This window comes from Mytilus californianus, unplaced genomic scaffold (genome assembly GCF_021869535.1).
Source record: "Mytilus californianus isolate M0D057914Y unplaced genomic scaffold, xbMytCali1.0.p SCAF_8, whole genome shotgun sequence".
In the NCBI taxonomy this organism is placed as follows: Eukaryota; Metazoa; Mollusca; class Bivalvia; order Mytilida; family Mytilidae; genus Mytilus; species Mytilus californianus.
Window position 1 is genome coordinate 8,895,819 of NW_026262734.1, and position 26,255 is coordinate 8,922,073.

At 31.6% G+C, this 26,255-nt stretch overlaps 1 protein-coding gene across 1 annotated transcript; it reads right to left on the reverse strand.

The window, feature by feature from the left end:
* Positions 1-255: 255 nt before the first annotated feature.
* Positions 256-20,275, reverse strand: LOC127710574 (TLC domain-containing protein 2-like). The gene is made up of 5 exons (XM_052216523.1): positions 19,972-20,275; positions 13,452-13,534; positions 12,460-12,542; positions 4,883-5,054; positions 256-2,919 (listed from the first exon to the last, which is right to left on the reverse strand). The coding sequence occupies exons 1-5, from the start codon at positions 20,178-20,180 to the stop codon at positions 2,714-2,716; spliced, it is 753 nt and encodes a 250-aa protein (XP_052072483.1). The 5' UTR covers positions 20,181-20,275; the 3' UTR covers positions 256-2,713.
* Between the last annotated feature and the right edge of the window lie 5,980 nt (positions 20,276-26,255).

Sequence of the window (26,255 nt, forward strand, 5' to 3'; positions counted from 1 at the left end):
CTTTCTATCACCATGAACTAAAGCATAGGACTTTCTTGAAACTCTCTTCCGAAAGCCTGAATCTAAGTTTGAACATGTTGAAATTACAATTGAATAAAAATTATTTCCCTTGTTAGGAATTTTACTCAGGGCGAATCCAGGAATTTAGGTTATGGGGGGAGGGGGTGGCGCAAACTTAAAATTTTTTTAGGTAAAATTATCGAAATATTCTTTATTAAGCTGAGGACAACCCATGCTTTGCAAATTTTAGGGGGGACACGCCCGCCACGTCCCCGCCTGAATCCACCCCTGTTATAAATACTGGTTCGCTGCAGTGCAAAGCATTGGTGAGAAGTAAATAGAAAACAATGTGTTACTTTATTTTACAAACATTTCCAGCTTTATAATCGAGCTTGATTACCAGTTTGATGTAGTGACTGGCATGTGCAGGGGCCGGGTATATCAATAACTAGTAAGAAATTATTTAAGATTGCTTTAAGATGCTTGCAATACATACATCTTCTCTCTATTTGTCCGCCATTACTGGACATCACAAAGGTTCCCGTAAAATTATGGTGTCTCAATAGAAAATGTCTGACGCCACAAAGGAAAAGTGATTGTTGTATGATGTCAATAGTTCTCAAGTGTCACAGATTCTCGGGTCAAGTGTCACAGATTCCCAAATAGCAATAAGGTCTATTGCAATAGCATACCAAATATGAACTGCAAAATAAGTTCTTCCTAAATATACACTATAAGAAAGTTCAACACCTGGTAAGAAACCTAACATCTAGCATTGTCTAATTTGTAACACATCAAGCAATATTTACAGTCAAGTCATGAAATTTTATTTGTCCTGTTAGTCCATGCACTTTTTTGACACTAACGTCAAATGAACGGACTTAGAAGACAAACAGAATTACCAGCAAGCATTGTAAGTATCCCCATTAGTAATAATATATGCTTTATATATAATAAGTTCTTTTGTACTTGTTCAAAAAAAATAATTAAATACACATAGTTAATAATAGAATCACATAAAAATTAAACATTTGACTACAATAACAATAATCATGAGGTAGTTATATTTGCCATTTTTCACACCATTTAATTTACTATAATCACAAATACTATAAGTATATATATTGGATTTCCTTGATCCCTTACATCAATAAAATATAACAATAAGACTTAAGGATGTTCGCTAATCTTGGTACTGCAATAATAAAAGTTTTGCCCTCTAACCCCTACTTTTCTTTTCATAATTTTATTACATATACATGTAGTATAAATAGCCATTTTTGAAAATCTTATAAAATCCTTGTTATTTTTTCATAGTTTTTGAAAGAAAAAGGTGCTAATGTTAAATGTATGGAAAATCTAGAGAGAGAAATTTCCCGCCAAATTTTCAATTGATAATATCTCATAAACAAGGACACTGACCTGTCATTATTTTGTACTTTTTAAGTTCCATTATTTATAATACTATCAATTAATAACAGTCTTTTAAAAAGCTTGTTATCTAGAAACAGAGTGATGAACATCCTTAATGATTGATAATTTTTTTGGTAACATGTTAAAATATAAACTAGAAGTAGCTTGACTAATTAAAGGAAATTTAAACAATAAACTGTACAACAAGGAACTATATCACAGTGTTAATTAATTTGAAATAAACAATTGAAATGGCTATGTTTAGAAGTTTAAAAATTACAAAGTCAAAATTTTGACACAATGTTTTTCACATCAAGGGATTTAGATCCTGTTAAATTGGAGATTTAAAGATAATCAATAAAAGGCTGCCATCTTTTTTTAACCCAAAAGTGAAAGATTTTAAATATTTTGTGTAAAAAAAATTCTATTTCAAAGAAAGAATAAAAGAACTTAACGGAAAAGTTGTCTCCTCATTCTAAGATGTATTTCTTTACGACACATTTAATGAAAACTGACTTTTGATTTGCACTTTTTAGAGGAATAAACTAATGCCAACATAAAATAAAATTTTCTTCATCAGCTGCAATTGATTTCCAATAAATGAAAGAAAAATTAAGCAAGAATTAACAAAACATGAAACTGAAAAAAAAATGTATCTGCAGAGAGATAGTGCCTTTCTTATGCGGCTTTTAATAATTGACACATACTTGATAGACTGTTTTCATTTAAAACCCGACATAAATGCATAAAAAAATATGAAATAATTTGAATAATACTGAAATATCTAAATCAAGATTAATACAAAGTAGAAAAATTTACTACAATAAACTTGGTATGACCTAAAAAATAAGATGAACTACAAGATAGTTTTGATATTTGAAATAATAAAGAAAGCTAGCATTCTATATAAAATTCCACTTTTTTTCAAATTATTTGTACATTAAGTAAGGGTCTGGATGTGGTTTACAGAATATAGAATAATTGGTCAGTACTACAGAAAAATGGTTGAAAATTATACAGAATAGAGAAAATAGACCACAAAAATAAAGAATAGAGAATAATGGGGTGGTTAAATATAAAAAATAGAGAATATGGGACAAGAAATTAAAGAATACAGAAATGATGTACCCCCCATCCAGATCCTCATAAGTATATCAAAACAATAAATCACAGTATACATATATTACAATACAGTTCTGAACAATAACCATACATTACAATCCCCAATATTTTGATCACATAGGGACCTTTTTTTAAATGAGGTATACAACATGGAAAAATGTCTGCTGCCTGAACTTTGTTAATGGGAATTTTCTTTTTTTGATTCATTTTTCTTTATAAAGTCACTCTGTAAAAGTCTGTAGAATAAAATAATATTCATAACTGTCATAATGGCTAATCCTACACTGCCGATGGAATAAAATATCAATGGGACGAGATCTTTGTTGATTAGCAACCATCTACTCATCCATGCCATCACAGATATACGACACACAACAAATGTTCCTGCAATAACAGAGACTCATTAATGACAGTTATATAAAAATATTGCATGATCATCAAACATAAAAAAAAAACACTTTCCATAAAGCCTAGTTTTCTCATTGGCAATCATACATCATCTCCAGTGGTGGATCCAGGGTTCAATAATGGTAAAATTATTATACCCTCTACACCCCCTGAATCTGCCAATGGTCTCCCTGCTTTTATACTAATGACAAACTTAACCAGACACTCAAGCATGAAATGTAGGTCAGAGAGTCTAAAAGGTTATTGTATTGTATACACTACTAAAATGTGAGGTGGTGAAAGACCAATGATATACTACCTACTATAGATAAATGGACATATAGGATTTTATGTTTGAAATCTTATTCACTGTGATCAAAATATTGTTAAACAGTGTGGTACAATTCAAGAAAATATGGATGTAAATATCCCTGATACATTACTAAAGGTTTCTGAGAAATTATCATACATTCAAGAGTGACTCCAGTTTGAATTGTTGATGATGTGACCCAAACTGTGCTGAACAGTGTTATACTATTTACAAGAACATTCAAAAGGTGAAATATATAAGTGATTTTAACATGTTTTTTTGTGAAATGGACATAAATTTAAATCTTTACTAAACTGGAATTTTCATTGTTGATATTCAGTTTGTATGGGGAACTGGTAGTGGAGACTTGTCATCATTTTTTATCATAAATCGGAAATAACAATGTTTACTTATCTTATTAATCTTAAGTAGTTCAGGTCATTAACCCATGTGACCTTTTTAATGACGGACTTAATGTTAACACTTAAAACAAAACTTCGGTTTTATTGAAGTGAAAATGCACTTAATTTTGTGGAAAATTACAAACACTTGGAGCATATGACACAATGTATGATCTGTCGATTGTTTTCTGATGACCATGATATTAACAAACTATATTGAAATGTTTGTATAAAGGTTTAATATGTTGAAAAGAAAATTTTATAAATGTTTTGTTGAGAATAAGCCTCAATGATATTTATATTATATTCATTGTAGTTAAACTTGAATTCTACATTTTTTATTAGAATGCAAGTAATGCATAGTAATGAATTTTGAACCATTATGGATTATGCTTGTAATTGTAACACAAGCAATATATTTGTAACAAACAGGATATCAAGCTTGTAATAATTACATGAATTAGTGAGGAAGTCAGCTTATGGTGTATTTGATCCTATTAGTGACATGTCTGATAACATGCAGAACCAGTCATTTTAAAAAGTGATGTTTTGTATAATTCTACTTTTAAAAAATCTGGTGTATATATAGTCAGCTGTATACAGGGGCAGGCCCAGGTGAGGGCGTAACGGGCTAATATTGTATTGAATATGGCAATTAGTGCATTTCATAATTATTTTATGTTTAAAAAAAAGGTCTAAAAAAATGTTTATCTCACTCCGCTCGGCGAAAGATTTCATTCTACGCCCCCTCTTTCAAATATCCTGGAAACGCCCCTGGCTGCATACAGTATACTAACTAGAGCATTATGTTATGACTTGATTTGTATCTAAATAACACACAAGTTCCATATAAACATTCATAACAAATAAAATTGTTAATATTTATGGACTGTTTTTTTTTTTATAAAGTAACTTTCCTAATTTCATCCTAGAGTCATTAGTGAATAACTCAAAAGCCTTATCTAAATGATGCACTGCTTCGGTCATTTGTTAAAATCTAAGTGATCAACTTGATGATGGCTTAATTTTAGACATCATGATCTAATGACTTAAAATACATATCAAGAACAGCCCCCAAACCCCTCCCCATGGCTGAAAAAATTGTATTTTTTTCTGCATTTTTCTGATTATTGACAACCAGGCCCCCCTTTTGAGAAAAACATTTTTGGTGCCCTTGAGGGTCTCCCCCTTTTTAGGGAAAACCTAGATCCACTGTTAAATATAATGACAGTGTGATAGTTGTACTTACCTAAATTAATAAGACTGTTCAGTCTATAAGCACTATTATTTTTGGAATATCTACAGATTTGTAACAACTGTCTAATATGTAAGAAGATGCTGTTTATTTCTATCACTAAGGCAACAACTGCATATCCAATATACAACTTTGTTACTATGGCAATACCAAAGCAAATAAATATCTGAAAAATAAAATATTGAATCAAATTAGTTTTAATTAGAATAAAGAAAGTTTTATTTTACATTAAAAAACAAATATGAACAAAGTTGATGTGGGGTACTTGCTAATGAGACAGCAACCCAATGATATAAAGACACCAAAAGACATCTAGAGGTCAATTTAGTCTTCTACATGTTCAACAAAAGACAAATGTCCATACAATATGTCAAGCTGTCAATCACTGAGTCAAAATTGTCAATTGAAAATTTGATTTGGACAGGAATCAACCCATGAACTCCAGCACTTGAGGTCAGTTGAGGAGAATTTTGGTAAGTAAACTATGACAACAAGAAAACTGATTTTAATATTCAACCATCAGACTTATATAGATATACCAAACACCAAGTAACATGATATATATATAAAATTTGATATGGAATTCATACAAGTTAATTAAAAAGCTTGCAATGTTAGTTCTTGGTACATGTAGTGATGCCTGGTAAGCATAATGAAAAATCAATTCATATCTACTGGTATTCTATAAAATACGGATGTTAATTAATATAAGCATTAACAATACAAATGCTCCCAAATCCCCTAGTAATGATCAGTCATTATGTTCACTCCACTCATGTAGAATTTCCAAACAGAATAGATTTTTTGTTATAACATACAAAAAAGCCACTGAATGATGGACTTAATGATGAACAAGTCTGGAATTATTCGTAGCTAATTAGTGAGGGGCTTTACATCTAGAGACAAATATAACATGCATGACCATATTATGTTATGTGAAAAAAAATACTTTGCTCTGACATGATTAATAACAAACTCTTCTAAAATTCTTCTTTGTAAATAATTAGGGACCTATGGTTCTAACCCACTGGCCAAAGTTGACTGTAGGAGGATTTGGCTATTCATTTTACCTCCCTTTTGGTCATATTCCTCCTCAAGTATTCAAGTTGTTAACCTCCCTGACTTTCAAATTTTTTGGGTTTGAGAGTTTCAGATGAAGGTAAATCCAGAAAAGCACTTTGCACAGCAAATAGAATTTGTTTAATAAGTTTCCAATATCGCCCCTATTTCTAGTATCATTTTATTTTCTAGCACTGTATCCATACCACTACAGGTGGACTGCTATCATCAGCCTAGTGCCCAGCTAGTCCCAGAGAGTATCATCATCAGCTCAGTCATGTCAGTAGTCAGTGAATTGGTATTGACATGATTTATAACAAATGCACCAAATTTATAAGTGTTTCTTTCATTTTTTGTTAACAAGACTAACATAATGAGTTTATGTTAATGCAAGGAAACATGTCATAATTACCTTACAACAATCAGACTTTGCTCATAACCCTGAAATTCCCTGCACCAAAGGCAAACACACTAACATAAATCAACAGATGTCGTTAAAAATCTAAAAAGGTAGATGTAGCCCAGTTGAGCCCAGCTGGATACTGTCCTTTTAAAAAAAATCCTGTTAGATTTTTAATCAAAGTGGTCTAACATTCACAATATCAATGAAGAGACGATAGAATTTGTAAATGTTATACAATGCAATGTTATGAGAATGAATACATTTTATTATGGTTTAATTGTCCAGCATATAGACAGTAGAGACTAAAATACTTTTCAAGATATATATTATTATGCATGGCTAATTATTAACAAACTCCATACAAGTTCAAACAAAATTAGCTATTTAAAATTTGATTTGTTTTTTGCATGAAAGTTAGAAAATGAAAATTTTCATATTAAAGTAGTTATATAAATTGTCTTTGTCTAACAAAGCATACTAATGCTGTTGTGACAGTTGTAAAGTATGATATCTGTATCCCTTTCTTGATACTAAAGGATATGTTTGAGAAGACCAGTAAAGCATACTAGTACTGTTGTGACAGTTGTAAAGTATGATATCTATATCCCTTTCTTGATACTAAAGGATATGTTTGAGAAGACCAACAAAGCATACTAGTACTGTTGTCACAGTTGTAAAGTATGATATCTATATCCCTTTCTTGATACTAAAGGATATGTTTGAGAAGACCAACAAAACATACTAGTACTGTTGTGACAGTTGTAAAGTATGATATCTGTATCCCTTTCTTGATGCTAAAGGATATGTTTGAGAAGACCAACAAAGCATACTAGTACTGTTGTCACAGTTGTAAAGTATGATATCTATATCCCTTTCTTGATACTAAAGGATATGTTTGAGAAGACCAACAAAGAATACTAGTACTGTTGTCACAGTTGTAAAGTATGATATTTATATCCCTTTCTTGATGCTATAGGATATGTTTGAGAAGACCAACAAAGAATACTAGTACTGTTGTCACAGTTGTAAAGTATGATATCTATATCCCTTTCTTGATGCTATAGGATATGTTTGAGAAGACCAACAAAGAATACTAGTACTGTTGTCACAGTTGTAAAGTATGATATCTATATCCCTTTCTTGATGCTATAGGATATGTTTGAGAAGACCAACAAAGAATACTAGTACTGTTGTCACAGTTGTAAAGTATGATATCTATATCCCTTTCTTGATGCTATAGGATATGTTTGAGAAGACCAACAAAGCATACTAGTACTGTTGTGACAGTTGTAAAGTATGATATCTATATCCCTTTCTTGATGCTATAGGATATGTTTGAGAAGACCAACAAAGAATACTAGTACTGTTGTCACAGTTGTAAAGTATGATATCTATATCCCTTTCTTGATACTAAAGGATATGTTTGAGAAGACCAACAAAGCACAATAATACTGTAGTATCCCTTTTCTTAAAGCCAATGTTTGAGGAGGCCAATTTAGATGGTAGACTTCTAATTCTTATATCATAATCAATTGATGAAAATTTACTTCTCCTTTTATTCATAAACTTTTAAAAATAAACTATAAATATGGATATTTCGGTTGTATTCAAATTTTGGTTTAATTGGCGCCTAAGATGAAGTGTCATAATAAACACACCAGAAGATTACGCAATTTGTTTAAGTGTGCATTACATAGGATTTTAAATGTTTTAAGTGTTCAGTATGCATCAATTCTTTTTTTTTATTTTACTTCATTAATATGTAAATTTAACATTGTTTGATCTCTGAGTGAATGAAGGTAATTTTTTGCTGCAAAAGGATGTTTATTTGAATATATGTTAATTATGTAATCAAGTTATTTTGAGAGAACTTCAGTTGTTGGTTGTTAAATCTTAATGCTTCATATCTTTACAACTGTTAAATGTTTACATTCAATAACAACCCCACCTTAATATGCATCCTTTAAAGATCTTCAAAATATTTACTACACAACTTTTAATAAATTTTACTTTATAGGAAAGTAACACTGTAACATAATTCTATTTTAGAGCAGAGTTTCTGATACATGGTCCCAGAAGTATTAGAATACTACTGGTACTTAATTTTTGATAGAAGTTAAAGGTGTGAAAAAAATCCCCTTTTGAAAGTCTAACATCAAAGTTTTACATCAGAAAAGAGATTGAGTAGATTTTTTTAACTAACACTGGTTGAATAATATCAGTATGTACTGACATTAAAAGTACTTTTTACATAATAAACAGAACGGGCACATTCATAAACTTGACTTAACGTCAAGAGTTCATAGATTATCCATAAAGATATGAAAACTTTTAAATAAATAAAATTATCTAATGGCATATCTCAATATATTGAACTATCTCATGCATACATCAATTTGAAATTAAAAACAATCATAATTGCAAAATTTATCAAATTTATTCATAGTACAGTACTGTTTTATTTAGAAGTACCAACATACAAGTGTGAATACATGTATTAAAATACAGGCTTCAATATATATAGCTTGTATTTTTACAAATATATATTTACAATTTTCTATAAGGTTTTGCTTTTGCTCATTGTTTTAGGCGGTGTAGTGACCTGTACAGGGCTGCCAAGTCTCAAGCATTTAGCGTAAGACTCACGCATTTTCATGCTTATTTGGCGGCATTTTCCTTTGATCTATTGTTTTTTCTCTTTGATCTTTACGATTTTGGCCAAATCTCACGCATTTGCATTATTAAAAGTTGGCAGAACTGCCTGTAGTTAATTGCATCCTATTCATTTGGTCTTACGGTGGATATTTGTCTCTTTGGCAACCTTATCACATTTCCTTTCCTTATATTCAAAATTAAGAAACCACCATTTTTACACCTTGTTTAGTGTTTCCTTAATGAACCTAAATTCCAGGTAGGCAGGTTTCCTTATATCAAGTATATATAACCTGAAAGCTAAGTTCATTATATTAACAGCAGAAAATAAGAGATTTAGATAAAAGGTTGCTAATGAAAAGTCTTTTCATCTAATGTCAAAAGGTAAAAATCAATACCAATGTTAGATTACAGCCATATACTTTTTCCATCTGATATTTAATACAAATTGTACCTGGCATAAAGTCTTTATCTAAATATTTGTAATAATAAAGATATGAAAAAATGATCTAACAAAAGAAATAATATGGTTTATATAAAAATATGTCAATCAAAAATACAGTATTTGTTATTTAGTTAAGAGATATTTCATTTCTTTATTTCTCATCAACTTAGTGATTCAAAGCACAATTAGTTAAATGATGAAATCAGCGTCATATGACAAAGATTTCCTGCATGACCACAACAGGGCAATAACCCTGCAGTTGCTTAATTGATTATCATTTCAATTATTGACCTTCTAAAGATGACTTTTCAAAAAATCTAAATTAACTTTCTAAATGTTTACGAAGAAAGTATTTCTTATTTATTATGTTAATCAAAAAACATAAAATTTGAATATATTTGTAATATTGTTTTTAAATAAGTTCTTGCTGTCACAAAAGGCTTAATTTTTTTAATATTAATCCTGACAAGTTTTCCAAATAATTAATTATTTCCTTTGAAAATTTTATCTCAGATTCATGAAAAAATAGATGTTAACAATACTGTACATGAATTCTTTACTATTCTTTAACCTTGTTTCTTAATAACTTTTATTACAATCAAAATACTTGTAACTAATTTGCTTAACACTTGGCCATTAAATTAGCATAGTCATATTTAAATAAAGTTTAGATTCATGTTTATTGAAGTAACTGTTGGTTTCTTAATTTGAGAGAAATTGAAATACTCTGATTAAAAGAATGTTAATGCTAAAGGAGATACTTATGTGAGCAAGGGTTTCAATTGTATTATAATCCTGTGTTGCTTCAAGCATGAAAAGATCCTTCAAATAATTGCTCTATTAAATAAAGCAATCTTAAGGACTGGAAACAGAAGACACTTGAGGACTAGAAACAGAAGGCACTTGAGGACTGCAAACAGAAGGCACTTGAGGACTGTAAACAGAAGGCACTTGAGGACTGTTAACAGAAGGCACTTGAGGACTGTAAACAGAAGGCACTTGAGGACTGTAAACAGAAGGCACTTGAGGACTGTAAACAGAAGGCACTTGAGGACTGTAAACAGAAGGCACGAGGACTGTAAACAGAAGGCACTTGAGGACTGTAAACAGAAGGCACTTGAGGACTGTAAACAGAAGGCACTTGAGGACTGTAAACAGAAGGCACTTGAGGACTGTAAACAGAAGGCACGAGGACTGTAAACAGAAGGCACGAGGACTGTAAACAGAAGGCACTTGAGGACTGTAAACAGAAGGCACTTGAGGGCTGAAAACAGAAGGCACTTGAGGACTGTAAACAGAAGGCACTTGAGGACTGGAAACAGAAGGCACTTGAGGACTGGAAACAGAACGCACTTGAGGACTGGAAACAGAAGGCACTTGAGGACTATAAACAGAAGGCACTTGAGGGCTGAAAACAGAAGGCACTTGAGGGCTGTAAACAGAAGGCACTTGAGGACTGTAAACAGAAGGCACTTGAGGACTGTAAACAGAAGGCACTTGAGGACTGTAAACAGAAGGCATTTGAGGACTGTAAACAGAAGGCACTTGAGGGCTGTAAACAGAAGGCACTTGAGGACTGTAAACAGAAGGCACTTGAGGACTGGAAACAGAAGGCACTTGAGGACTGGAAACAGAAGGCACTTGAGGACTGGAAACAGAAGGCACTTGAGGACTATAAACAGAAGGCACTTGAGGGCTGAAAACAGAAGGCACGAGGACTGTAAACAGAAGGCACTTGAGGACTGTAAACAGAAGGCACTTGAGGACTGGAAACAGAAGGCACTTGAGAGCCTATGTTGCACATCTTTAACTTCTAACACTCTCAAACATGATAGACTAGAATATTATTCATGACAAAAATCACTTTTTTGTTCATCTTGTATTGCTGATGATTTTCTGTTGACAGTTTCTCTCTATCTTCTTTAGTTTTTGCCCAAAAGAGAACCCCAAAAAATTGTCATTTAAGGCAATTATTCCTATAAAGAGTCAACTAACAATTTCAGCAAAAATTTGGTTTATTTGCAGATATTGTCTTGCTGATCATTTTTGCAATTTTAATTTTCTATCTATCTTTTAGAGTTTTCCAGACAAATAGACAAGAACGCAAAATAATTGGTAAAAATTAAAATTAAAGAGCAAAATGAGCTCCAATAATATTGTTGTAATGTTATATCACTGTTTCAGGTTAGGGTGAAGGTTGACGTCTGTTAAAGCGTTTAAACCCGCCGCTAAGTCACGAGCCTGTTGTTCAGTGGTTGTCATTTGTTGGTGTGGTTCATAAGTGTTTTTCATTTCTCGTTTTTTATATAGATTAGACCATTGGTTTTCCTGTTTGAATCGTTTTACACTAGTCTTTTTGGGGCTCTTTATAGCTTGCTGTTCGGTGTGAGCCAAGGCTATGTGTTGAAGGCCATACTTTGACCTATAATTGTTTACTTTTTACACATTGTGACTTGGATGGATAGTTGTCTCATTGGCACTAATACCACATCTTCTTATTTATAATTATTTGTAGATCATGTCTAGTTGATCATTTTTGCTATAAAAAATTTCTCTCCACCTTATACAAGTTTTAAAATAATAGGCTAAATTGATAAAAATAAGGACTTACCACAACATGATGGCCCATTGATTAAAAGGACTAACCACAATATGATGGTCCATTTTTTCAAAGGATTTACCACAACATGATGGCCCATTGATTAAAAGGACTAACCACAATATGTTGGTCCATTAATTTAAAGGACTTACCACAACATGATGGCCCATTAATTCAAAGGACGTACCACAACATGTACATTGTTGCCCATTAATTCAAAGGACTTACCACAACATGGTGGCCCATTAATTTAAAGGACTTAGCACAACATGATGGCTCATTAATTCAAAGGACGTACCACAAAATGATGGCCCATTAATTCAAAGGACTTGTAACCACAACATGATGGCCCCTTAATTCAAAGGATTTACCACAACTTGTACATTGTTGGCCCATTAAATCAAAGGACTTACCACAACATGATGGCCCATTAATTCAAAGGAATGTCTGTTTCTTTGATATATCATCATATCCCACATATCATACACAAAATATCCTGAAAATATACAATGTTCTCTATTACATATCAGTCTCACACACACATATCGAACACAAAACATTCTGAAAACACACAACATTCTCTATCATATAATTGTACCAGTACGAAACACACATACATATCATACACAAAATATTCAGAAAATATGTATTATCCACTATCATATCATTATATCAGTATCAAACACACATATCATCATGATCATACACAAAATATCCTAATCAAACACACATTTCGTCATGATCATACACAAAATATCCTAATCAAACACACATTTCATCATGATCATACACAAAATATCCTAATCAAACACACATTTCATCATGATCATACACAAAATATCCTAATCAAACACAACATTCTCTTTTCGGTATATTAAAAAAGATTTTTTTCAAACATGCACCTAACAACTCCTTAGAGAGTTATTGCAAAGCCAAGGTTCTTCAACTTGCAGAGATCATGGCACTCTTTCTACAAGAGGCATCAGATTGAACTTCCTAATTCTGACCAGAAGTGACTGCCTTTTTATACATCCTGCACAGCCAAACAGAGTCCAAGGGATGACCACATGTCTACCCCAAAGTTAACCCTTGGGGTAAATACAACATAGAACTGTATCCCATTAATTAATGTATCAACATCATCAACTTTAATACAGATTCCTTCACTGCTGACTTTAATGACAATTCTGAAAACTTCCTCTAAACTTTTAGTGTCAAAATACAATGTTTTCCTTAGGGACTTATAGAACAATGGTACCATTTTTACTATGGGAATTTGTAATTAAAAGTTTATGTGGTGCTATAATGTTTTGGGAAACAGTGTTTTTTCAAATCCCATGGTCATGATGGTGCAACTTCAAAATACTTGGGAGTAATCAGAATTAAAAGTGATTTATGTACTTACCAAAAGAAAAGCTTATTAATGTATGTGCTGATGTGCTATATGTCTTTATCAAATCTTCTGCCATTTTGGGAGTTTCATAAAAACTGAAAAAATATAAAAAAGCAATGTATCTTTCATACCACATTATAAATTATAAAGGTCTTAATAGTCATGTAATATTTTCTCAGATAATTGGAGAAATAATGTTGACCTATTTACAATATATAGTTAAAATCAAAGTGCTTGCGAGCACTGAAGGTTAAAGTTTGCTTTTATTTTGCAGTTTTTTGAATTAAAAATAAAACATCCAATTGAATTAAACAGGTCAAATTCTAAATTTGAGTTGGATTTTCATCCTTTGTTCATATTTGTACATATTTAGTTGAAATCACATTAATGCAATTGCAAGAACTTTATGAAGAAATATCACTACTAAAATAATGAAAGAGTTTTTATTATTGCTAACCTGATATTGTCACATTTTTGCATTAAAACATCACAATAATTTCTGATTTACAGTAACTGTATAATACTGTATGTGTTGATCGATTAAAAGTATTAGATCATTTGCTTTTCATCTGTAAACAATGAAGTGTTTCATTTATTTCCAATATTTTGAGAGGGTATAAATAATGATGATAACAATTAAATCTTTGGTTATCAAAGGTGAAAAATTGGTGAAACTTGTTAGGTTTATTTAGTATATGAGAATTCACAGGTATTGCCAACCTTGTATATAACACGTATAAACAATTCATATGTGGCTCCTGATGAATTATAAGTTATTTCATTTTTATTTCATTCCATATAGAATCAAATTATCTCCCCTTTCCCACCAAAATTCAATACTAGTACATCTTTCCAAACTCATCAGTCAGTTGTGTCAGTGACCTATGCCTTTTTATTCTACTAAGCTGTACTTCAGCTTATTTATCCAGAAGTTTTGAACAAAACCTTACATTAACATTTTTATTTTTAAGATTTGAATATGTCAACACCTCTTTTTTCTCTTTTATCTTAATGTTAAAAGCAACTATGCTATTTTGACAGCTATTTTTTTTTTTAAATTAGATGAAAAGTGACCCCCTTATTTGTTTTTCCACCAATTTTATCCTCCTATTTTCAAGTTTAAAAGCATAAAAAATTTATAATTTTCTGACATAAAGTTCTAATTACATGTACCCTTGAATCACCTTAATTTTTATATAAAAATTAGGTACTATTGCTTGAAATAGAACTCTTTTGTATATTTATATACTATTAGTTATTTTGGTGTAATCAAGGGTGTATGGAATTTTACTCTGTTGTTAAATTCTGTGCACACACAATTACACCAAGATAACAAATTTATTTCTTTTGAAGAGTCCCTTTACTCATTTTTATACTGTGGTGTAAAATTGAAAAATTGTTATGTTAGTCTTTAGTTTTCTGTGTTGTGTCATCTGTACTATTATTTGTCTGTTTTATTTTTGGCCATGGCTTTGTCAGTTTGTTTTCGATCTATGAGTTTGACTGTCCCTCTGGTATCTTTCGTTCCTCTTTTATGAAGAAATTCTAAGTCATATTTTGTCAACACCAATGCTGCTGCGTGTTGTCAAATGTTACTTACTATTTTTGGGAATTCAGGACAATATTTTATTTTTGTTTGAATTTTGTCCAACTTTTATTTTTGGTGGACTTGTACTTTTTAATTATTAGCCATAAAAATGTTTTGGGGGAATTTTGACAACATTTAGAGTTTTTTTAGTATATTTTTTTTAAACATTTTGGGGAATTTTGGCAAAATTATATCTGCTGGTGTAAATAGCTAAGCTGGGGTGGTGTATTATATACACCAGGGTAATTCACCAACAGAGTGACCAATCAAGATTCTTGCTTCACAAGAAATAATGGTATATACATATGTATATTAACTACATGAAATATATCAAGAATTGATTGTCTTTTGAACAAGGACATAGACTGCTACAATTTAATGAAACATTTGTGAAGTTTTCATTTTGGTATTGTACATGTTGTATATATATTACATGTATACCCCTCTTCCAAGAAATTTGTTTTGCATGCACACGTATAAAAATTGCGGTTTTTATCCAACGCAATCATAGGTTTGAACGTTGTTTTCAATTTAGAATTGTTTACATGTATATAAAGATATTGTTACAAGTTTACCCAACATTCAACAGAGGAATAATAAGGTACTACTGTGGATTCATTATTATTCGTTGGATACCAATTTTCATGGATTTCGTGGTTACCCGGGAACCACAAATTTTAATGTACAACGAATTACAAATTTTCAATAAGAATGTATGCAGACTTTGGCAGAACCATGAAATCAAATATCAACGAAAATACAAGTTTTCCTCAATCCAAGAAAATTGGGACCCGCTAAAAATAAATGAATCCACAGTATTTAAGGATAGATTTCTTCAATATATTGAGTCAATTGGCCATTTGAAGTTTATCTTGTTGGATCATGCTAATAAAAACATTGTCATGCATGGTTTGGTCCAAGTTGTATAATGATGTCACCTGAGTTACTGGTTTTTATCATCTCTTTAATATCATCAGGTAAAGAAGTGCATGTATTAGAATGTAATCTTTACTTTCCGCTATGCATGTCATGCTTGTAGCAACAAAATATAACATCAGACTGCAATATTGAGTATGCGTAAAATATGCTTAAAGGGGCATTAGCTAGGAGATATACAAAAAAATAAAATATGATTTTTTTTTTTCAATCATTTATCATGTTAATGAAAGTGATATTGTGAAATACTAATTTGCTTTTAGCAAGTGAATAATTTGAATAATACTAATTTGCTTTTTGCAAGTGAATAATTTGACCTCTTTGAATCCGTATTCGTGGTCGCTATCAGTTTATGTTTATATTTATGTTTATATCGTGTTATATGACCGTCGGCAGTTTCAGAGTTCATCTCGATGGTTATTTAGATGACATAGGGCAAAAATACACACGAAAATGTGAAACATATTATCGAGTCCATGCTTTTTTTAAATGTTTATTTCAGACTTTTGTAATTTTTATATGCATTTTAGTATGTTATAAATAAAATATGAGAATTTGAGTCAAATCGGTGAAGATGAGTATAACAGCTAATGTCCCTTTAAGTGCAGTAGACTTGCCATGTTTTAAAATCATCATTGCAATCTTACTTGATACATATGCTTGAATTCATTAAAATAAAAAAAATTAAGGCCACGTATTTGTTCATTTGTTTACTACAATATCATGAATATTAAAAATATATAAAATTGAGAATGGAAATGGGGAATATGTCAAAGAGACAACAACCTGACCAAAGAGCAGACAACAGCCAAGTCCACCAATAGCATTCAAGCATATAAAACCAAATGCTACCTGACAAAAACTGCTGACTCAGCAGTAAAATTGCAATGTAACATCCCAGGCATTTGAAGCATGTCCGACCCCCTTTCATTATCTTCTGTCATTTCTGTGTTTTAGACATTTTCATTCAAATTTCTTTATAATTTGGGCTTAATTTTCTTGATCATAGAACAAATTCCTGCTCGTACCAATACAATCTTATAGTGGAAGTAGTTTGTAAGTGCTGCCCCTAACACTGAATTTCCACTGAATCATTTATATTCAAACACAATGGAATTTGATGCAGTAGCCATATCTATTTTCCATTGAACTGGAAAATAAGAGTAGAGGGGCAGCACATCAAAACTGGTTCCACTATTAGTTAATATGAACAAGATCATGCTACATTTTGTAAATAAAGGAAAGTAACTGAAATAAGAAAGAAATGTAAATGAAATTATCTGTAACAGAGAAAATAGTAAACAATGGTAAAAAGGGGTTGTCCATCATGTCCATGCCTAGATATGATAAAATAATCATGTGTCCACTAATCTTTTATCATGGTTATCATGGTTATGATTCCACAATGGAGCAAAATAGTATTACATGTATTGGTTATTTAAATAAAATAATGTTGTATCTTTCATGAAACTATACAAGGGACAATAGATAGTTAATATATTGCACATTCACCCCTGTATCCCTGTAAAATTAAAAAAAAAAAACATAATAAAATAGTCACTTGTTTCTTTAACAAAAATGTTTAATGTCAGTCTTAGGGTCTCTCTAATTAGAGACAAGAACATGAAGAAGCATTAAGAAGCGACAAGAAGACACATTTAGTGACAAGAAAACAAATTTAGCGTCAAGAAATCTAACAAGTAATTGTTTCAAATAAATAAATGCATTAAAATGATTTTTTTTTTAATATAGTGTATTTAATAAAGTGATTTTCATTATTTCATTAAATCGATAGACATGATAGATGATAGATGAAGAAATTAAACATTTGTTAAAAAAAACAGGAATTGTTTAGTTTTTATTTATTTTCAAGAATATGTTGATGATTTATTTACGGTTTTCCTGATACACATGTCCCTACTAAGTTCAATTGCCATAGATCATTCCATTAACACCTTAACACTCCAGACTATACAATTAACTGGGCCAGAATATACAATCATTGTAAATAGTGAACACCTGTAGAAAACTCAACATTGTCTTTAATTACCTTTAATCTTCATGATCTTCAATCATCAATAAAATATGTATAAATATCATATATGTATATTCAATGATGCAATACACAAAATAAAATTATATATATTTATTCACGTTCAGTAACTGTTTTTCTTTTGTTTGACTTCATTAATTTTATTTCATTGTATATCATTTTTAAAAATATGTCTGTATTATCTGCACAATGACATGCAAATAACATTGAATAATGCATGTTGAATGCAGTTTTATATTTATAAGTTTATTATTTAGAAGGGTAAAAAAATATAAAGATAATCATGCAAGTGTTCTAAAATGCTGGAAAAAAATAAAATTTTGTTTTAATAAGATATAAACTTTCTTGTTGCTAATTTTTGTCTTCTTGTCGCTAAATTTTACTTCTTGTCGCTTCTTGACGTTTCTTGTTGCTAGAATTCTTCGTCGCTAATTAGTGAGAACGCAGTTTTGAACTTAATCCATCTAAAACCTTGGTTTTCACCAAACACTGACAGTTTGCTTGAATTATATTTTTATATATTGACTGAAATTATCAACACACAGTGATCGGGAAGGACGTGCGCCTTGCGCCAATTGCGCTTATCGACCAGAAATGGCGCATAGAGTGACAAATGTAAGCGCCCGCGTGGCGCATGATATTTTTCACTTCGTTTTGAAACGTTGAGATATCGTCAAATGGATTTCCGATCGTATTTCGTGCCGCCATGTGTGAGTACACAACTGTGTAGTGTTTACTCCAATGATAGGAGCACCTATATATTTTTGTGACGTCTCGGGTGTTTTCCTATGGTAATATTAGCAACATGCGGTATGACTGATAACCCAAAAAACGTAATTAACCATCATTCATGGTATAATTTTTTTATAAACAACTTTAAATTTGTGAAAATTGGCTAGTACCTAATTATAATCTTTTAAGTAAGCTTGCTACTTTTTCGATTGAAAAATCCAAAAGCCTTTTTATGAATAGCATAGTATTTGTCTCCATAAAAGGGGCTTAACTGTCCTTGTCAATTTTTTTGGTCTTTGGCTCGTTTTGACATTTTGTAAACATGCCTTCAGCGAATTGTTGTTGTGTCTTATCAATTAACGTTGCTCTCTACTGTTATTTTTGTCATCGTGATGAAGTAATAATAATACAAGTGCAGAGGAAATGTCAGAAACGTCCTCTAATACGGAACGTCTGGAATAAGTATGGTATCGACGAAGACCCAAATTTAATGTAAAAAAAACCATGAACATGAACAAGGGAACAGTACAAGTTTTAACATTGTAAATAAAGGTTATCGTTAATATTGCCCGGTTTGGAAGAAGTTATTGTATATTCATTGAAATTGAAATTACAAAATCACAGGAACAATATCCATGATATTAATTAGAATCATACTTGTAAGTACAGTGAAATATACAATTTTTTTATTTATTTTTTTTTATTGTAAACGAATGGCCCACTCATTTGACAACATGGCCCATTAATTCTAAAAATGGCTCATTGAATTTATTTTTGGGGGGCCCTGGGCCCATAGAGAAAAAATCCTTCCAGATCACTGAACACAAATAGGTTAAAATAAATAAATTTAAATACATGAACATGTATTATTGAAACTAGAATGTATTCATACCTGAACATGTTTACAGAATTAATTTTGCCAATAGTGAATCACTCGTGGGATGCTCCATTGCAAGTAATGGAAAGGCATCATAACTGACATGTAGATTGTAGTGTACACTGGGTTACCAATGACCTTATCATATCTTGTCCATGTCCTAGTCCTTTTTTGGATTCTGAGTCCGTAGCAGGTTTTTTTTCTAATCTGGGTGGTCAAATTTGAAAACAGTTCCAGACTCTGACTGTTGATGGCCAAGTCAGAAAATCATGCCAGACACAGAATACCAAAAGGGAATAGTCCAAGCGAGAAAAAAAATACGATAGAAGCATTACATACAATTTACCTTAAGCAAGCCCATGTACCAACAATAACAGCATGGACTAATGAAACTAAAATGTTTTTCCATCTCCAGGGAGAGTGGCATGCACTGGCAGGAGTAAGAACATGTGCAATTCTACCAAATACATAAAATAAAAAACTGGATGTTATTACAACTGCCAAACCATAAACTGCTCCGTCAAATTTCTCTGGCCATATTTCAGTATCGGTCATTTTAGGTTAATCAGAGAAGTTTAAATGAACTTTGTCACAAATACATCAAGACTGTGTTATGTATCGCAATAGATCTACAACTAGGCCAAATAATATTGTTATATAACGTTCCATTCGGATTACCCTGTACTTTTTCATCCGGCGCTTTGAAAATTTGAAAGTAACACATGTGTATATCACTGGTAAGACAGTGCCGTTATAGAACTAAGACACCCTAACACGTGATGGTCTTGTTTCGTGTCTAATCATTAGTTAGTTAGATAGTTATCGGGTTGAGTGCTAGATGAGTGATATCAATTAAAACCGATTCTTTTTTTCCTTCAAATCCATAGCAAAAATGTTTTTGAAATGAATTGTTCAGACATGATCAGACATGGTCATTGAAAGCCACGGTCACTCCCATTTATTATTATACATTATACAATTGTCTGTTTTATTGTTTGTATTTGATCAAGCCTTAACCAAGGATTTATATACTAAACTGTATATAAATCCTTGCCTTAACCATTTCATTTAAATGTGATTGTAAAATTAATTATTGCCTATTGTGTATTCATTAGCACTTATACAGGCTGTAAATGTTTAAAAATGTAAAAAAAACAAAAAAAAACAAAACAATATACAAATAAGAAGATGCGGTACAAAAATGTGGTATGGACCAATCGACACAGAAATTAACAACTATAGGCCACCGTACGGCCTTCAATAATGAGTAAAATGATCCAGTGGCGGATCCAGAGGGGGGGCGTAGAGGGCGTACGCCCCCCCCCCTTTTGCTTGCACTTTTTTTTTTTTTTTTGTAAAATGATTAATCAGACTAGACTTCGTAAACTTTGCCATTTTCGGCGTATTTAATTTTTATGCGGCAATTCTGTACTTATACAGATATGTTTCGCTCGTATTTACTGTTACTGTAATATATTATTGATGATGTCAAAATCATGTGATTCGCTACGGTGGAGTTGACCAGTGCGTCGAAAAAACGTCACTCAGTCATTTTGAAATTCAAATTACAGTAACACATTGCTTAGGCTGAGGATGACAAGCATGACACCTTCAAAGCGACAAAGGATTGAGCAAGAACGTATGTATTGACTTCTATTTCACAATTCCACCAAACAGAAAGTAATACTTTATTACACTTTCATGAAAAAAAAGTTCCACAGCAAAATTGTTTACCTACGAAAACATGTTTAACCCAACACGCCCCAGCCTATTAATAACATAGCTGAATAATGATCCCCAGTCAATAAGCTCTAGATAGATTTAAAGTCTAAGGTACGGATCATTTGATTTGAGGGGGCAGTCTGAGATGTTTGAGAGAAAAAATTCTGACCCTGATTTTTGCCTTAAACAAAAATTATGGCCATATCTGGATTAAAAACAATAATCTTGTCCACTTTTTTTGCTATTAGAAACAAAAATTTCCAACAGAATTATTTAGCATTAAATGAACATGATGAATAAAAAAAACGGGCGTAATTTTTTTGGGGCCGGGGGTTTGCATGTAAATCCCATATCTGACCGGAATGTCTGTTTCGTCGAACTGATAAAATGAATATTTTTTCAAGGCCCGACTGCAACCTGCCTGCTGGGTGTGGCCTTAATATGTCTCCATTTGTCGACCGTCATTCATATATTCGTTGTATTTCAGACTCATTCGTAGCCTTTGGTTGAGTTTGAAACCCCTCACTTCCCTTGTTGGGTGAAACATTTCAACCAAAAATTTTGATAAAAATTGCTTGTTTGTCTTTCTTAACTCGTGTCGGTCGTATTGTAAATTGCATTGAATAGCCCGGCGTATATCTTGTTTACAACAAGAAATCCGTGACATTATGCTAACTAAACATACAACAAACGAGAATTTTCCATGTCAATTTTTTACTGACAAGTCCCACATCAAATATATTAGTTCATAGCTTTGGATCCATCCAATCATTTTATAATAGACAATTAATGGGGAGAATACGGCATCAAAAATGTCCAACCCTTACACTTTAACTATAAAATATACATGCCTTACGTCAGGAACCGTTAAAAAAGTGCATTTTACACTTATTTTATGTTTTTTAGCCAAAAAAGGTCCCAAAATTTTTTCTGAATCCTGAAATCCATACCGCATAGTCAACTATAAAAGGCCCCGAAATGACAAATATAAAACAATTCAAACGAGAAAACTAACGGCCTGATTTATGTACAAAATAATGAACGAAAAACAAATATGCCTGATATACAGCAACAAACGACAACCACTGAATCACAAGCTCCTGACTTGGGACAGGCACATACAGAATGTTTCGGGGTTAAACTAGTTTAAAAGCGCCAACCCTCCCCTAACCTGGGAAAGTGGTGTAATAGTACAACATAAGAACAAACTATAAAAATCAGTTGAAAAGGGCTTAACTCATCAGATGGATACAAAGCAGAAATACATTTAACAAAACCAGAGTGGACATGGCAGGGTACTTATACATCCCAACAACAAAAAGACACTAAGTACAGATCTGAGAGTAACCGCAGTGACTGACAGCTAGTTCAAAGCTTATAACAACTAAAACATTTTTTTTTTAAATCATGCATCTAAGACTAAAAGTACATATTAATCATAATCAAGGACGTATATTTTAGCAGATACATATGTATTGTATATGATTGTCTCTGATTTTAGTAAGTAATAAAAATCCTTGAAATGATGGAATGACCGAGGAGACATGATAACTTGAACAATTGACTTTTAACATTGAACTTCTAACCAATAAGTATTTATTTAATATATGTAATTGACAAAAATGTTCCATATAAGGTATAAAATGTGCACCTGATTTAAGTTATCTTGTTTTGTAACCTCCATTGACGCAATAGTTACATTGGTTACATATGTTACACAATTATAATTATATGTAGTGTATTCATATTATAGTTAAATTAGAATCCAGGTCACAATGGTAACATACATACAGGATGAAATTTTTCAATACACTAGGTCTGGGAAAAGGATATAACTAAATCTCTTCCCAAAATACTAGAAGCCGATTGAAAGTTTTCAAATGCGTGAGGATAACTTAAGCTGTTTGCTATAAAAGATACTTAACACTGTTCAACTGCGAGAATTATTTTTTAATTATGAGATATTCTCTATAATGTTTATAAGAGGAACATTTTAAGAGAAAATGGACTTCATCTTCAATGCCTCTACTTTGACAGCGAATGAGAAAAATTCGGCTCATATTAATTAGGCCGGGATGCTTATTAAAGTATCACCCCCATTTTATTGACAAAGCGAGTATGCACTTATTCTTAGTTAACATAACTTTAGTAGAATTTTATATAAATGTGTCATCAACCATCATATAAGAGTCGCAGTCTTTCATTTCAAGGGCGTAAAAAAAATACGAGTATTTAGAATAAAAAAGGAAAATGAAAGATGACACCAACTATAACTTCTAGACTATTAAAAATGTGTTTTACTATTTTGAGTGATTATCCGTGTATTATAGTCTCAGAATGATTTCGTTCACTAGACTAATGGCTGTATCATTAATTCTCTCTTGAATTAACTTGGTATGTATTTTCATTTCAAGAAATTTTAAACTGAAAAATAAGAAAATATTGTATGATTGCCAATGAGGCATTGACAATCCGCCAAAGACTAAAACCGCCCGGTATTCACCAAAGAGCTAAACCATACCTTATACTAGCTATAAAAGGTCCCAAATTGACAAAATGTAAAATTGTTCAAACGAGAAAACCGAAAGCCTGATTTATGATCAAACAATTATGAAACGGAAAAAAATATGATATAGAGCAAACAAACGACAGCAGGCTCTGGACAGACAATTGGGACAGACACATACATATTGTGGCTTAGTTAAATATGTTTGAGAGCGTGGAACAAGCCTCTCCTAACCTGGGACAGTGGTGTAACAGCAGCATTATTCTATATTACAGTGTGTTAATGTCCCTTCAGATGTTTTTTATCTACATATTATAAGAATGATAAGTTTTGGTTCCAATTTGCCCAGTAATTTCAGAGAACCAGACTTTTGCACACGTTTACAGACGAAGATGGCGGATGGCAAGATATGAGAAAAGCTTTATTTGCCCTGAAGGCTAGGCCAACAAACTGGGTAAAAGTCGTCGTTTAAAGTCATTTTAAGTATTTTTGTGATTTTCTATTTAAATAGTTTTCAAGTAAAATAACTGTAAAATTTGCTTAAATCTGTGACATTTAATTCTGTTCTGAAAATTTTTAAGATAGATCAACACCTACCGACCATTATATACCGATAAATTAAGCCAAGAACTATCGTTTTAATTTCAGTCTTCCATTTTTACTTGTATTAGCCATAATTTTTATCAGGTGGTAACAGAATATGGGCTATGCATTATTACTGTAAATTTTAATAACATTTGATTATGCAGTTTCAAAGGGAAATATTGTAGACGGAAAATGTGCAAAATAATGACAATGACGACCGCCCAGTGTTTGTATTACCTAATAAAGCTCTTAAGAGACAGGTGAGTTTAAAGGGAAGATCTTTGAATCATGATCAGAAAAATTTGTTTTACATTTTATCTTCAGTATTTCAGAAAATGATGGTTACTAGGCATTTTCCACAATATGAGAATGGCTACTAAAGACTACTGTGACGATATTGACCACTTACCCCCTTGTTGTAAACCTATATATATATATATATATGCCTGGGAAAAAGCCTTAGTACTTATTTCGAATGATTGAAAGTTTAATGAACACTAAATACACACAAAAAATATCTATGATGTTTTAAGTCAGAACAGGAGACATCGTGGCTGATGACTAACTGAAATACACATGAGTAAAATCATGTCAGTAACTTATTTCTGTTCTTAAAAGGAATTTGACATTCTTATTGAAAGAAAGAATTTCATTTTAGTTTCAAAATTTCGGAATTTTGTCACAAGGGATCAAAACATTGCTAGCATTTTCCAACTATATCAGTATAGCTACTTAAGTCTTTTGTAACGATATTGATCTCTCACCTTTCAATAAGGATCTATATAACAGTTCATATTAGTCTGAACCCAAATATGTATGGTTGCTAGGTACTTTTGTATCAAGTAAGGGTCGTTGCTAAGAAATTTTGACATGACCTTGACCTCTTGCATTTTATCCTTGTTACTAAATAAAAGCAATAATCGTTCTGAACATTTTTCTATTCAAGGTATGGGCATATTTGTAACCACTTCTGACAAAATCTAATAATAAAAGACTCAAGGTCAAAGGTCAAGGTCATCAAATAAGCTTTTACCTTTAGATAAAACTTTAGGTTATTGAATGTGGAATATTTTTCAATTGATTTTTATCCTTTAGCTGTAATAGTTAATGAGATATTTTAATAACAAGATCAAAATTATAATACAAAATAACAAAAATATCACTTTTAGGTTCCCTTAGCAACCACCCTATAGCAACCTAAATCCCAAACCTTTGGTTATAAATTATTACTAGGCAACTGTGTTAGTTTATAGTAACAATTTCAATGTAAATGCGTGTGACTGCAAAAATGTGTAATTAGTTTATGCAAAATGCTTATAATTTGCCTTCTTGAGTACAATGAAAACTCCCTTATTTTAATCATTGTTGCCACCTTCACCCCTTTTTATTAGAATTATTTTTTATCGTTTATCTAAATTTTTAAATGTTAGTTTTTAATGAACAAATATTGCAATATTCATCAAAATTAAAATTTGTGCATGATAACTGCCTGAAAATGGTAATTTTTCTACCTCAAAAAATGCAATTTTGAGCCAAAATCCAAGGGGACCCGTAACCATGGCAACGACGACATAAACATTTTTTTTTGTCAATCTATTTCTTCTATGTTAGTCGATAGCTACCAACAAACAAAATGTCAAAAAAATCTGAGACTATGTGTGCCGGATCTTGGTTGTTGGTTACAGAGAATTGCTATTTAAAATATATAGAAGAAATTTCCCCTCCTCATTTGATTTGTATATTTTTTTACTTTCAGAATGATATTACTATGAGAGTAACACGTACTTGCTTATCGAACGTAACTTGTGACATTATTT

Excerpts from the sequence above, each read along its gene's own strand:
- LOC127710574 (XM_052216523.1), bottom strand. The coding sequence starts at position 20,180 with ATGACCGATACTGAAATATGGCCAGAGAAATTTGACGGAGCAGTTTAT. Across the intron at positions 13,535-19,971 it reads GGTACATGGGCTTGCTTAAG|TTTTTATGAAACTCCCAAAA; the intron begins GTAAATTGTATG and ends ATATTTTTTCAG. Across the intron at positions 2,920-4,882 it reads GAACAGTCTTATTAATTTAG|GAACATTTGTTGTGTGTCGT; the intron begins GTAAGTACAACT and ends CTGTTATTGCAG.